This window comes from Corticium candelabrum, chromosome 16 (genome assembly GCF_963422355.1).
Source record: "Corticium candelabrum chromosome 16, ooCorCand1.1, whole genome shotgun sequence".
In the NCBI taxonomy this organism is placed as follows: Eukaryota; Metazoa; Porifera; class Homoscleromorpha; order Homosclerophorida; family Plakinidae; genus Corticium; species Corticium candelabrum.
Window position 1 is genome coordinate 2,108,977 of NC_085100.1, and position 14,764 is coordinate 2,123,740.

A 14,764-nucleotide genomic window follows, 5' to 3' on the forward strand; every position below is an offset into this window, starting at 1 on the left:
AATTTGTCGGTACTGAACCGTTTCGTTGGCCATCCTTCCACTAGTGACTATTAATAATTAATTAATCATAGTGTGTTGTCCCATCACTAAATTGTGCCTCGGAGTGCAGCTCTCTAGCGCATTGTTGACACTACGAAATGGCGGGCTCAGGAGTAGGTGGTAGTAGTCTAGCTGAGTCTGTTGATGTTGGTGGTACCAACGGTACTAAGAGAGACTCTGAAGTATGTGAATTATCAAAGCAGCTTAGAGTCGCTTTGCAAAAGGTCACAGATCGTATTTACAGTTGTCACAAGTGAGATCTCGTGGTTGTATCTTGTGTCTCATCGATTTTGTGTTATGGCACTTAGGGATGTCTCTTTCTTCCTTTTAGATCTTCGGTGTTGGTGAAGCACTTTCCGTTTTTGGAAGTTAGGCATGGTCGATGGTTGGAATGTGCCGCTAAGCAGGTGTTTGATGAAGCAAAGTTAATGATGGAGGTAGGTCGTAACGCAGACAAATAGATGGGCAATGGAAACGTGGACAGACGGAGAGACAGACAAACCTACAGACAGAGACGACAGACAGACAGACGGACGACAAGCAGACAAATACTGTTACAGGTAGACAGACAGACAGACGGACAGACGACAAACAGACAAACACTGTTACAGGTAGACAGATAGACAGACAGACGACAACATAAAAAACAGGTACACAGACAGGCCGACGACAAACAGACAAACACTGTTACAGGTAGACAGACAGACAGACAGACGACAACAGACAAAACAGGTAGACAGACAGACAGACAGAACAAATAGATGGACAATGGAAACGTGGACAGACGGAGAGACAGACAAACCTACAGACAGACAGACGACAGACAGACAGACGGACGACAAGCAGACAAATACTGTTACAGGTAGACAGACAGACAGACAGACAGACGACAACAGACAGACAGATGACAAACAGACAAACACTGTTACAGGTAGACAGACAGACAGACAGACAGACAGACAGACAGACGACAACATAAAAAACAGGTACACAGACAGGCAGACGACAAACAGACAAACACTGTTACAGGTAGACAGACAGACAGACAGACAACAACAGAGAAAACAGGTAGACAGACAGACAGACAGACAGACAGATTTATGGACTTAACAATATTCATAAATTTTGTAGGAGGATGTTGACAAAGTGTATACAAAGTATCAACTGGAAGAATTTCTTTCAACTATAATGTCTCTCAGACAAGAGGCTGCACACTCAACGGAGTCTGCTTTGTATGCTTATTAATTACTGTATCTGTTTCTCACTATGTATCAATGTACTACACTTGCATTTATTTAGTCGACCATCTGGATCACCTCAAGATGACTTGAGACCATTTGTGATGGAACTGTTAATGCCAGCTTTAATGGAACAGGAAAAGCATCTTGAAGAGGTAGCTACGTACCGAATCAATGTACACGTATTGACATTATATACTTGTTGAAGAGCATCTAGGAGACGTCCATAATGAATCAATGTATTGATATTATTTTACTTGTTATTTGAATGCTCAAAAGTGGCAGATGCCCGATAAAGCCAGAGACAAACAGCAGTGATACTGTGAACGTGCCTTCACGCAAAGATTTTTTAGCATAGTTTTGAGTGATAGCAAATAGTTATCTATTTCTTGAGCATTGCCAGGTTGTTTGGTCTGGAGGCTGTGGAGGTTTTTATTTAGGTCTGTCATTGTCTTGTAGGTGGAATCTGAAAATGCAGAGTTGATGGCTCGAGTGAGTGAAAGTCGACAGCGACTGGCTGCTACTGTTGAACGGTTTGAGCAAGAACAGGACACATTCAGACAAGTTAGACCAGCAAATCATTCATTCTACAATGCAAAAGTAATATCCGTGTGTTTGTCTTCCGACTAGGTGAGACAAGCTATACCGACAATAGAACCTCTAAAGGACAAATTGAGTTTCTTAGAACAGAGGCTAGAGAGTTTGACAGACTCAGATACTAGTGTATAAGTGTAAATACATTATTGTAATGAAAATATAATCTACTCTCAGTCAAATAATTGTTACATATCCTATACTCCAATATCATACAAGTCGTTTGATCGTGATGTCTGTGAACAGAACTGTTGTGACGACTCGTCCACTTCTACTGTAACCTCGTCATCATCTAATCCATCATGACATCCTTCACATGGTGTCGGTGTACTGGAATCCTCTTCCTTTTCATCATTTTCTTCAATATGAACCGTCCTTTCAACGGGCTTAGTCTTTGACAGCTTAACAATCAACCAACCGTCTCCAGACATGTATGACTTTGCTGTGCTGAAGTCTACATTGTGAGGTAGAACAACGTTCTGGTCGAAGACTTTCTTGTTGCATCTCTCGTCACCGGAGCAAGTTCTCTCTCCACTGACTCTTAGTTCATTGATGTAAGACTTGATTCGTATGTTATCTCTTTTGAAACTAGGCACTTGAAGCTTGACAATGACTTTCCTTTCGTCTTGTGAAATTTTTGTCAAAGCAGGAACGGCCACTATGTCTCGATGTCCACACTGAGTAGTTTGAGATCGACAGCCTGGGAGAAACGGTTCTGCTAGGATTTCATCGAATGGATCCCATCTAGGCCACTGAAGAGAGTCGTGAAAACTTGGAAATGAGAGATGGATTGAGTGTCCTTGACTGAAGATCAGGAACAATCCAAACATTGACAATACATTCATCTTGACTGGGTTTCTCATCAACAAAAGAATCGGATATTACGTCTTCTTCTTCCAACTGAAAAATGAATAGTTGAGCTGTTGCGGCTGTCTTATAAAGCCCTTTTGCCACGTCAGTACAACCGAATTCTTGCGGTTTCATCAGCCTTGCTCTGGAATACGCGGATGGGTCTGGATTTTGTCGTGGCGCTTTGCTATTGGTTAGTTTACTCCCGGACGTCACAGGGTCACGTGCTCAAAATGGCGTTTACCTTGGGCTCACTTTTCGAAGCTTGCTTATTGATCATCAATGCTATTGCTGTTCTTAGTCAAGAAAGGTTTCTCGCAAAGAGTAAGAATCAAAATTCTAAACGTAGAAGTGTGGTCCCCCTGTTGGGGATATGGAGTCTTTTCCTAAAGAATAATTAGTAAAAAATTATTAAGCATTTAAATTTGTATGTCTGATAATATTCTATTTATTTGATGAAGTTGGATTTAGCCCAGCGGACGCTAGTTCAACATTTGGACAAGAAACTGGAGTAAAGCAACAGATTATTCATCTCATCTCTTCTGTACAGACTCTGCTAAGAAGTAAGGCAAAATAATGTTTGCATTTATGTAATGTTTTTATTTGTTGTTTATTTTAGTACCTCTCATACCTCTGAACATAGCTACTATTGCATACGAAGTGATCCTGGGCTAGTACGAACAATCAAGTTTGCCTTTGCCATATCATCATGGCTAGAGATACTAACAATAAACACGGCATTGATTTTATAACTTATTCTGTTTGAAGAGATTATAAAATCGTTGTTTGGTATTGTGCATTGTCCTACGGATAAATAGTTTGTTACTTGCGTGCATGCGCAGTAGTCGTTACTCAGATGGCCCAGCCATTTTGTGACACCGTATCATACCAGATTATTGACAGTAGCACTATGTTTAAGACCCTGTGTGAGCATATGCATACATACATGTACAGTAGTCGAGAAGTTGTACAGTATGTGATAATCGTGCGCGATTTGGATCTGGTGTCCGAGTCCAACCACGCTTGCGCAAAAACACCTTGCTTTCCCGCGGAATTTGCGGTCAGCCGAATGAATGGAAACCGAATATACAGAGGACGGTTTGTTTGCGGATAACGATGACTCAGACGACAACATCGAAAGGCCACCTATGTTACCCGCTCTGTCGCCTGTCCACGAGCTAGACGACGCTCCCCATACAGCCGACGGTTCTGCCGGTCAAGAGAAGGAAAACGAAGAACCCAAGAAGGAGGCATCAGCAAAACTGCGTGTGCAAAAGCCAGTACCAAGGCTCAACGATGACAGGCAAGCGCGTCATTCAAATGGCGGCGCATTCGTGTAAACGTTCGGTGTCTGTAGATTGACAGATGGGAAGAGAGGACTTGCCTATTTGGTGAAGGAGTTTCCTAAAGTTAAGTTCAAAGGGAAAGGACATGAGGTGTGATGGGCAGTTTTATGTTGTGAAAAATTAATAGTATCTAATTATTATATATTTTATTTTAATATATTTTATTTTAATATATTTTATTTTAATATATCTTATTTTAATATATTTTATTTTAATATATTTTATTTTTAATATATTTTATTTTAATATATTTTATTTTAATATATTTTATTTTAATATATTTTATTTTTAATATATTTTATTTTAATATATTTTATTTTAATATATCTTATTTTAATATATTTTATTTTAATATATTTTATTTTTAATATATTTTATTTTAATATATTTTATTTTAATATATTTTATTTTTAATATATTTTATTTTAATATAGTTTATTTTAATATATTTTATTTTTAATATATTTTATTTTTAATATATTTTATTTTAATATATTTTATTTTAATATATTTTATTTTAATATATTTTATTTTTAATATATTTTATTTTAATATATTTTATTTAATATATTTTATTTTAATATATCTTATTTTAATATATTTTATTTTAATATATTTAATTTTTAATATATTTTATTTTAATATATTTTATTTTAATATATTTTATTTTTAATATATTTTATTTTAATATATTTTATTTTAATATATTTTATTTTTAATATATTTTATTTTAATATATTTTATTTTAATATATCTTATTTTAATATATTTTATTTTTAATATATTTTATTTTTAATATATTTTATTTTAATATATTTTATTTTAATATATTTTATTTTTAATATATTTTATTTTAATATATTTTATTTTAATATATTTTATTTTAATATATTTTATTTTTAATATATTTTATTTAATATATTTTATTTTTAATATATTTTATTTTTGATATATTTTATTTTTGATATATTTTATTTTTGATATATTTTATTTTTGATATATTTTATTTTAATATATTTTATTTTAATATATTTATTTTAATATATTTTATTTTTAATATATTTTTGTTTTCTATTGTTTAGGCTTCTGATGTCCGACGTCTAATGAGATGTTATGAACACTGGGCTAATCGGTTGTTTCCCAAGTATCCCTTTGACAAGTTCCTTCTCACACTTGATGGTCCACTGACGACTAAAGCTAAAGTGAAGGTGTTGCATTGTAGTAGCTCTTGTTGCCATCCTTTTATCACAACTCAACTTCTAAGCTAAAGTGGCGATTAACTACTAAACAGGGAATGCGTTTTGTAGTCATGTATGCAAAGACTTCGTCGTGGTGAGTATGAAGATGACCATGAAGTTCACAGCGGAGACGAAAACCAAAACAGTAGAACGATATTATTTGGAATTTAGAGGTTTTTAACAAATATAGTCTTTTCTCATTAGAAGATGCTCCTGGTGATGGTGGCAATCAAAATACAGGTGACCCTATGGACCAGGTAAATACCAAACTGGAGCTGGTAAAGCATTTTATTGACTAGGCTGCCTTGCTTCGTTTCAGATGGCCGACTTTGGACAGGAAGTGAGAACAGCAGATCTAGTGAGTAAATATAATTATGGCAAAGTCAATAATGGTATTAATTAATATATGTATTAAATAATGAATTTAATCCAGCCGTCGTCAGGTGACACAACCACGGCTGTTGTCACACGTATTCCACTACCGGGCGACCATCCTTCACCTTCACTGACCGATGATGCACTGGAACGAATACGACAGAACCGGGAACGGGCACTGGCTCGATTGGCAGCAAGACGTGCCACTCAAGAAACATCGAATGAGCGAAACGATAGTCAAGCACATGATTGGACAACAGAAAGTATACAAGCCAAAGAGACAGTTACGCATACGGATCTACATCAAGAAGAGACAAACACAGATACAGATGTACATCAAAGAGAGGCAAACGCAGTTACAGATGTACGTCAAGAAGAGACAAACACAGATACAGATGTAGTACTTCAAGAGATAGACACAGATGTAGTACTTCAAGAGAAAGACACAGATACAGATGTAGTACTTGAAGAGACAGACACAGATGTAGTACTTCAAGAGAAAGACACAGATACAGATGTAGTACTTGAAGAGACAGACACAGATACCCGTCTACATCAAGAAAAGGCAAACACAGATACATATCTATGTCAACGAGATGCAAACACAGTTACAGATGTACATCAAGAAAAGACAAACACACTGACAGATGCAGATCAACATCTTGAAGACATGGACATCGATACTAACCAAGAAGACATGGCATCACGTAGTCAACATGTCAGTCAAGATAACAGAGCGGTAGACGAATGCAACACAACAGATAAGGATGAGGATGGTGATCACGTGACAGAAGACATGATATAGATACCTAAACCGATTCAATATGCAATACAAAATATCAACTATACACACACGTACATATCCTAAGACACAATGACATCACTTTTTCTCTAGCTGTTTAAACTTAGCCTCTAGTCTCTTGGAATAAGCATCTAGTCTATACGCTGCCTGTTCGAGTGTCGATACACTCGCCTCCAACTGTTCCACTTGCTCGAGATAAGGTTCCAAGTTCTTGTATTTCTCGTTCATGTCCGACATGGCCGTCGTGAGAGTGGCAGCTAGGGTCGACATGTCGGCGTATTTGGCAATGGTGAGCTTGTTGAGACGCTCGAGAAGGCGATACTCGTCCGATGTCGACGTCAGTTCGCCTTGTAGATAGTCTGTTGTCTTTTCGAACATTTTCTCGCACAAATGTCGAATTCTCGACTGCTCGGGAAGTTTGTCGCTCGTTTCAGCGGTTGTTTGAGTGGAGACATCTGTTGATTTATGTTCCTCATCTTGCGGGGGCTAGAAACCCAAAAAGGGGCCCCGATGAAAAGCCTTGCAAAGTAATATATTTCAGTTTATTAGTACTATTATTATTACCTGTGCTTGTTCTTCCTCTCCTGTTTCATCCTTCTGCTTGTCTGCGTCGGTGTCCATGTCTTAGTCTCGCGTAGCCAGACCTTACCGCCGCGTCACACCGTGAGTCACGTGCGCATGCACACAGTACTGTAGCACCGCCTATGTAGTCACGTGACTTCGCTATGTTGCTCTACAGCGTCCTTTTTGCTGTCGTTACTGTTGTGTGTTCGGAACCAAGAGTGTGGTCACCAGTGTTTCCTAACGTTTCATTCATTTTTCGCGACAATTACGATGAGTTAGGTTGGCGTCTCACGAAACCAGATTTCTTGCAGCTACGCGGTGGTGATCAACCAGTTGTGGCTTTCTTCATGCGTAAAGCAACAGATGACCACACGTCGCGAAGCGATCCCTATCCGTTCTACTCCGTGAATTGTACAGACTGCCAAGTCAATGTTGCCTATTCGTTCGACGGTGGTTGGACGTGGGAGCGAGACAGCACGTTTCTGAAGCTACCACCACTGAACTCTTCAATGCAGTATGGCTGGCGTGGAAGGGCTGGAGCGAGGGTAGTTTTGCAAGAACACGGAAGCGTGCCTGTGCTTCATCTGTTTATACCAGTGACAACAGAATCAAGAAGCGGTCTGTATCATTTTTCAAGCAATGAGAGTCTTCCTGATACAAGAAACGTGGCGATAAATCAGATACATTCATTGCCTCAAGAGTTAGAGCCAAATGGATTGGGATCTCCTCCTCATTCGTTAGTATAAATATTTAGTTACATAGGATAATTACAACGCCCCTCCTACTGTGCCCTACTGTTGCCCCTCTTGTTGTCCCACTCGTTGATTCCGGTATGTCACTTGCAGGCCCCTCTCGGTCTCAGGGGTGTAGTCTCTCACAGTCAGCTCCTCCCCTCTTGATTTCCGTTGGCGGGGAGAGTTAACATATATAGCATTGTTCACTACTCTTCGTATGTTTTCCAAGAAGGAGCTGGCCTTATAAACTTTGAAATAATTGGTAGATATTTAATTTTGTATACAAGCTTTTGATAGTGATGTTTTATGATTCAGGCCAATTGTTGTCAATAAGGACAAGAGACTACTTGTGGCTCTTCATAAAGTGACTAGAAGGGAATCCTCAAGTGTTGGAGAATCCAATACATTTGTGTTATACTCAGACGACTTAGGATGTTCATGGGAAATGGCTGAACCGCAACTTGTTGTTCCAAGTCCACTGGGAGGGGGCGGAGCTTGTGAACCAACTGTCATAGAACTTATGGTAAACTCACGGATAGGCAAACTGTGTACACTAATACACACAATGTTTAACTCAGTTATCTGTTTTTAATTCAGAACGGTACGATTTGGATGTTAATTCGAAACCAGAATCCTGTTTTGTATCAATCGTTTTCTTATAATCGTGGCACTACGTGGACACCACCAACTGCATCGCCATTTATATCGAACAACAGCCCAGCCATCTTCATCAGATTGTCGGCTAGGGTAGAATTTCTAACTTGCTTCTTGTTCAAAGAGTTTCTGTACTGAAAACTTCATTGTATAGAAACCAGGCATTCTGCTGGTGTGGAACAATGGATTTAATGTAAACGAAGTGTATCATCATGCTGAGTATGGAATAGCTCGACAGGTGATTTGATCCATAGACACTTTTCATCTTGAAGTATTACTCATTATTGTTATTGTGTGCCTGTTGCACTGGGCAGGTCATTCATGCCGCCGTGTCATATGATGAGGGTAAGACGTGGTCTGGCTTTAGAGAGCTGTACAGGGATCCCCATATGGCTGAGCCATATATATATGGTGACCACGGTTCTGCATATCCAGAGGGTGAAGAGCTTGTAAATGGAACAATAATCTTGTCAACAGGACAAGTTTGTTTTATCTTGTAACAAAGTACATGATAATACTGCTACGCTTGTGTTTGGGTTTACAGGGGGCCTTTCGTCAGGTTGTTTTACTGTTTGATCCCGAATGGCTGCTGGAGAAAGTTCAGTACACAAAGATGGATGATGTCATTAATCTGAACGATACGTGGGATTACCAAGGCAACTACTTCACAACATTGGATACAACGGGACTCGACGTCATTATTGATCCAACTAATGCATCATGTAGCAGAGACCTAAAAGTTATCAGAATGCAAGAAAGCAAGGACTTAGATCATCCGCCATGTCTTGTCTACAACTTCCTCGGTGCCAAGAAAGGTAGTCTTGCTCTCTTCTTTTACCCAACCTCAAACGAAACATCAGTGCAGGTTAGTCTCATGGATTTCTTCACACTGCCGGCAGATGTTGAAGTGGAGAGCATGGCAACGTTTGCTTTGACAATCACAAGTGACCCTGCTGCTAAGAAAGATGGTCATACCATCTATATTACAGCAACAGAGTACCATTACGTTGAGTTTGATTGGGATATGCATGCAGGAGTGTGCAACGTATCTGCTGATGACAACGTTAAGGAAACTCTTTTGATGCGGCCAGAGAGTGAAGATTTTACTCAGCAGCCTTCCTATCTTCGTTTTAGACTTCTATCTGGAATGCTCTATCTTCGCAGTATCGAAGCCGAGGTGGCATGATTGTAACAGGTGGATTTTTTGTTCTATGTAGACAACCTCTTGCATAGCAAGGGTATTGATTTTTAGATGCAATTAGTAAATGTTGTTACTCCTATTCAATTGAGATAAATAGATCTAGTTGCTGCACACAACTCCAGCAATGTCTGTCATTTGGACTGTAATTTACCCGACCGATATACATCCATTACCTTCTTCACTGAGGAGTTTGCCTCGATGCCACACTTCGTGAACTACTTGGTCTGTTTTCTGGTGTAACCGACTTTCTTGTGTCTTGATGATCCGACGAAACTGACATATTAGATTCCGACTCACTAAATTCAGAGGCATCAAGAGGGTTGAGAACACTGGCTAATAGTGTTCCTATGGGCATGTAACTGCCACTCGCCTAAAACAAAAACACTGTAATTTAGATCAAAAGAAAGTAGAGATTCTTACCAAAGAGTCAATAAGACGATCACTCAACATCTTTACTTCATGTTGGCGAGACAATATTTCGTTGGTAAGCCTGCAACAGAATGTGAAACCACTAAACCAGCACACTAGTAGAAACACATTAATCAGCCAGTACATACAAATATGCAGCAGCTAATGGCATTTCTTTCCAAATCGTAACAATAGGGCAGATCAAGAATTTTTGGTTATCTCAGTGTCACTATAATTCATGGTATTTGTACGTACACATGGCAGCAAGACTCGAGTTGCCCAAAATATGTATGGTACATGCAGGCTTGCTTCATGGTTACAATTTGAGCAGGTTTCCTATGTAACAAATTGATATTCTGCAGGGCAATGGTCCCATGTCGGATACATGTCAGGAAAACATCTGTACATGTACCACAAGGTAGTACACGCTGTATTGCTCAAACACAATGCACATAAATTTGATAGTTAAATTAAAAATACTTAATATAAATTGTGGAAAATAATTTACATTTGAGCTAGTCATACACCATTACCTCTGAAATTCTTGCCTCAATTTGCGATTCTGTTTTCTAGCTCGTTGCTCTTCCATCATGAACTCATGCTGCTCCCTGTTACATATTTCTGCAAGCATCAGCACCAGACGACTGACTTCACCAGCATGAAAGCTACCTCTCATATTCGGCTGCCATTTTCTTGCCTACTTTACGAGCATGATGAATCACGTCTCTATATGTTGGAGCTGGAGGTCTGAAAACAAGAGATTATGTACAAATGTGAAGCTTGTTGATGACACAAATATCATACGGCAATGCAGACAATTGAGTTCGCTTCATGTAATCTGTTGGTCCCGGTCCTTCTGTTAGCAGACGTCTCGATTGAAGGTAATGCGATACTAGCGGACTGTGACCTTTGGTGTCAAACAAGACACGCTCGAATTCTGGTCCTCGCCCAATTTGTTCAGACTAATAGACGAAACAAAACCACGACACAACATTGAACATGATTTGTTATGGCAAACAGAGAGACAAACAGAGAAATAAATGAACAAACGATGGACATGCAATAGACAGAAAAATGGACAGACACACACAGTATCCCAACCTCCTCTTCTAAACGTTTGTTAGACAACGGAGAGATATTCCTTGATTGAAACTTTATTGGTGACAATGAAGATCGACGAGGTTTTAGTGATCCGCGCCTATCAATGTGTGCAGAACGAGACACACTTCTTTGACCAACAGGCAATGAGGCCTCCATATCACCCAAATTGAATAAAATCTTACTTGCTAAACAGTCACAACATCAGTACCTTAGTCAAGGTGTTGCATGTTTTCTTGGCAATAAACCTCTCTTATGTGCGTGAGTAAACGATTCATCTGTTTCGATGGGAGCAGACACAATATAATCAGGATCGAGTTCGTACATCTTCCACCGACTCCATGATCCTGCAGGAGGTCGAATACCTTCACACAAATCATCAACGTATCTATACACATTATAAAGCCGTAGTGTCTGTTGTGTGTGTGTGTGTGTGTGTGTGTGTGTGTGTGTGTGTGTGTGTGTGTGTGTGTGTGTGTGTGTGTGTGTGTGTGTGTGTGTGTGTTCAGAGTAAGTTGAATGGCTGCATGACATTGGATGTATCGTACAACAGAAAACAAATATTAAGCTGTGATTTGTTTCACAATATAAATAGTTTTAGTTACAACAGGCTGCAAACTATATGCCATTTCCTGTCAAATTCATTCACTTATGATCAACTTTGGCATCATGTCAACTCAAATTTATATCAACTGCACCAATCTTTACTTGCAATTAATTTAATTAATGCATCAATGTAAATGCTCTTACAGTAATTGAACTCTTCTCACATTAAAATTGGTTTGTCGCTTTGAGGCTTGCAGTTTATCACATGAAACTCTAAAGCAGTGCAAAGTATCCAGATTTTTGATACAAACTTTGTTGATTAAAATTGTCATGCAGTGACATTAGCATTAAACAGCGTGACTTCAAATGATCTCATGTAGTGAACTTCACCTCACTTTCAGTAATTAGCAACTCTGTGCTTTAACGTTAATATACAAAATCAAGGTGGTAGCATGAAAGAGTGCCACATACATGCAACTCGATCGTCAACAGATACAGTCTGGTTTTAAGCCCATAAAATCATTAATTGTCTTTGACAAGTGTAGCAAATGTTATGTACGAATCACCCGAGTCAAGCTTAAAATGGTTCACGTATTGTGCTGTATCATTCAATATAAAGTATTTTTGTTTTATAGATATGTGTGCACATGTGGTAAAGTACGAGTATGTGTGAACACATATAGTTGGTGATTCAGCTTGCCTGCAATCCATTCCCATACAACATTTACAAGGTGAGTTTTGAACTTCTCGTCGTGGAATATCATTCGTAGAGCCGGGTATGCTTGACAAAATGTTGTGAATATGGCTTGAGACAGGCAGTCAGCATAGAACTAATACAAAAGATAAAATGTTAAGCTCAGACTCCTGTGGCTCACAAAGTGTAGAGTTGATTGGCTAAAATGTCAGACCCGAAAGAATTTGTCTTTGAAGTCGAGACTAATATAGCAGAACAATGCCACATAGCTGTCTCCTATACGAGCGAAAAGTTGTGATTTAGCTTCTATATCATTTGGCTGAAACATATAAGGATTAGCATGTATACTATGAGTGTGGAAATACAAGAAAGCGTTGCATGGCATTACTTGAAAATGATCAAGATAAAGCCACCAGAATGCATCCTAAAACGTGAGAATGAACAACATCATCAATCAATTAGGCCCTTTTGTGCGTGTGTGTGTGTGTGTGTGTGTGTGTGTGTGTGTGTGTGTGTGTGTGTGTGTGTGTGTGGTGTGTGTGTGTGTGGTGTGTGTGTGTGTGTGTGTGTGTGTGTGTGTGTGTGTGTGTGTGTGTGTGTGTGTGTGTGTGTGTGTGTGTGTGTGTGTACGTGTGTGTGTGTGTGTGTGTGTGTGTGTGTGTGTGTGTGTGTGTGTGTGTGTGTGTGTGTGTGTGTGTGTGTGTGTGTGTGTGTGTGTGTGTGTGTGTGTGTGTGTGTGTGTGTAACTGTGTGGGTAACACTTGTTCAATAAAAGCCTAACGTTGTCTGTTTACTTGTCTGTCTATAGCTGCCAAGTCTGAGTGTGTTACTGCTCATATACAATCAATGTATTACAACCAAACTACAAAACTAAAAAAAGTAGCTCAGACTGTTTATGTACATAAACCACTTTACTTGAAGAATAGCGACGGATGATTGAGATAGAAACACTTTCTTCCACAACTTCGTAAATCCAGGCTGTACAAACGGGCAAATGATAAAATATTTTTGCACACCTACATTTCAATCACATCATGCCTTGAATCCTTGTGCTTGCGTGACCTTCAGTAAAATTTGCAGAGCCTCCAGTTGACCTGGCAATGGAGTCAACTCATCCATAGAGAATCCAGGAAAGACAGGATCCTGCAAACAGACATATTACCCACCTCTAGTACATGCTATTTTGTAAATTCTAATTCACATGTTTTGTCGCCTTGGTTTGATCCTCACTGTCATTTTTGACCTGCAACATCCACTTTGCTATATTAAAATTTAAATTTGAGTAAATTGAAGTGAATACCTTCCGTTTTGGTTTGATATTGATGTACGCGGCAACCACATCATGATCATATAATTCAGTCAAAAAGACTAAATAAAATCAGATGAAACAGATGCCTGAAAAATAACTATATATTTAATAAATTTTATTGATGACCTACCGACAGTGCAGAATCACTTATTTAATTTACATATTTATAGTCAATTATATCATCAAACTTGTGAGTTGACCGGCCAAAACGTTAGTCTAAAAATACGTAGAAATTAATTTTAAAATATCAATTTTAATTTTAATATTAATATTAACTACTAAATTGGTAATTTACAATTTCAAAAAAGTTGCTTACCCGGATGTGGGGCAAAGCGCAGACCGTCTGCAGTCTTGCTTCTTGTAGTCGTGTCCCTCTGTTTGGTTTCAAAGAATGAGTTTGCATGGACTCCCAGTTTTTCTTCCAGTTGCATCAATTCTGCTTCCACTTCTTCTAGGATTTTGATGTCCAGAGCTACAAAGTGAAATTGTTAGTCTTTCAACCGTTTGTGTGTGTCAAACGGCTGGTTGTCAAGGTGTTCTATTACGTGCGTGTTTCATAAGATCTGCTGCTATTGCTTCTTTGCTGTTGTAATCCCATCCAACGTTTCCAAGTTCTTCTCCGTCGACTCTTGACGGCCATTTGGTGTAGTTGTTTTTCTCTAGCCATTCCGTGCTCGTCTTTGGAGGAGGACGAGGCCTCCTTGATTGTATCTTCACGGCAGAGTCGGTGGATTCGTCGAATTGAAACATACAGTAGTCTAGGGTATACGGGGCAGCGTTGCTACGGCAACGCATGCATGACCAGTTGCAGCCGAAATTGGTAGATACCGAATTTCGCTAAATTTTAGTTGGAATTCGGTTAGTTTCTATTAAGTATTTACTAGAGCTGTAGAAGAGGTCGCTTAGCTAATATAGACTCGTGACCCCACTCGAGTAGGCGGGACTATTACGCGCGCGAGGGTCGTCTGCTACGCGAGACAAATCCTAGCCGATATAACAACTGGCATTGATAAATCTCATTCTGTAAAAATTGACATACTCTACATTCCGAAGCTAGCTCTATGTCCTGTAGTTC

The 14,764-nt window shown here is 38.9% G+C and overlaps 7 protein-coding genes across 7 annotated transcripts; 4 read left to right on the plus strand and 3 right to left on the minus strand.

Annotated features, from left to right (window-relative positions):
• Positions 1-137: 137 nt before the first annotated feature.
• On the plus strand, positions 138-1,998 carry LOC134192465 (uncharacterized). The gene is made up of 5 exons (XM_062661204.1): positions 138-292; positions 371-476; positions 1,171-1,271; positions 1,339-1,432; positions 1,737-1,998. The coding sequence occupies exons 1-5, from the start codon at positions 138-140 to the stop codon at positions 1,905-1,907; spliced, it is 627 nt and encodes a 208-aa protein (XP_062517188.1). The 3' UTR covers positions 1,908-1,998.
• Positions 1,997-2,794, minus strand: LOC134192403 (uncharacterized). Its single transcript, XM_062661142.1, has one exon. It carries the CDS (start codon positions 2,732-2,734, stop codon positions 2,069-2,071), a length of 666 nt encoding a protein of 221 aa, XP_062517126.1. The 5' UTR covers positions 2,735-2,794; the 3' UTR covers positions 1,997-2,068.
• A 158-nt stretch (positions 2,795-2,952) lies between these two features.
• On the plus strand, positions 2,953-3,611 carry LOC134192610 (immediate early response 3-interacting protein 1-like). The gene is made up of 3 exons (XM_062661354.1): positions 2,953-3,044; positions 3,182-3,283; positions 3,340-3,611. The coding sequence occupies exons 1-3, from the start codon at positions 2,954-2,956 to the stop codon at positions 3,393-3,395; spliced, it is 249 nt and encodes an 82-aa protein (XP_062517338.1). The 5' UTR covers position 2,953; the 3' UTR covers positions 3,396-3,611.
• A 149-nt stretch (positions 3,612-3,760) lies between these two features.
• On the plus strand, positions 3,761-6,484 carry LOC134191950 (TIMELESS-interacting protein-like). The gene is made up of 7 exons (XM_062660603.1): positions 3,761-4,023; positions 4,078-4,156; positions 5,149-5,274; positions 5,374-5,449; positions 5,509-5,561; positions 5,624-5,662; positions 5,738-6,484. Exons 1-7 carry the CDS (start codon positions 3,794-3,796, stop codon positions 6,482-6,484), a joined length of 1,350 nt encoding a protein of 449 aa, XP_062516587.1. The 5' UTR covers positions 3,761-3,793.
• LOC134191951 (biogenesis of lysosome-related organelles complex 1 subunit 2-like) lies at positions 6,482-7,384 on the minus strand. Its single transcript, XM_062660604.1, has 2 exons — positions 7,046-7,384; positions 6,482-6,967 (listed from the first exon to the last, which is right to left on the minus strand). Exons 1-2 carry the CDS (start codon positions 7,100-7,102, stop codon positions 6,560-6,562), a joined length of 465 nt encoding a protein of 154 aa, XP_062516588.1. The 5' UTR covers positions 7,103-7,384; the 3' UTR covers positions 6,482-6,559.
• Positions 7,207-9,750, plus strand: LOC134192467 (uncharacterized). Its single transcript, XM_062661205.1, has 6 exons — positions 7,207-7,781; positions 8,095-8,302; positions 8,377-8,526; positions 8,588-8,671; positions 8,748-8,915; positions 8,978-9,750. The coding sequence occupies exons 1-6, from the start codon at positions 7,207-7,209 to the stop codon at positions 9,617-9,619; spliced, it is 1,827 nt and encodes a 608-aa protein (XP_062517189.1). The 3' UTR covers positions 9,620-9,750.
• LOC134191949 (protein FAM227B-like) lies at positions 9,702-14,437 on the minus strand. The gene is made up of 16 exons (XM_062660601.1): positions 14,235-14,437; positions 14,006-14,161; positions 13,681-13,748; positions 13,582-13,623; positions 13,419-13,523; positions 13,296-13,358; positions 12,769-12,804; positions 12,595-12,699; positions 12,387-12,516; positions 11,389-11,505; positions 11,144-11,328; positions 10,847-11,004; positions 10,712-10,789; positions 10,576-10,650; positions 10,055-10,124; positions 9,702-10,004 (listed from the first exon to the last, which is right to left on the minus strand). The coding sequence occupies exons 1-16, from the start codon at positions 14,245-14,247 to the stop codon at positions 9,813-9,815; spliced, it is 1,593 nt and encodes a 530-aa protein (XP_062516585.1). The 5' UTR covers positions 14,248-14,437; the 3' UTR covers positions 9,702-9,812.
• Between the last annotated feature and the right edge of the window lie 327 nt (positions 14,438-14,764).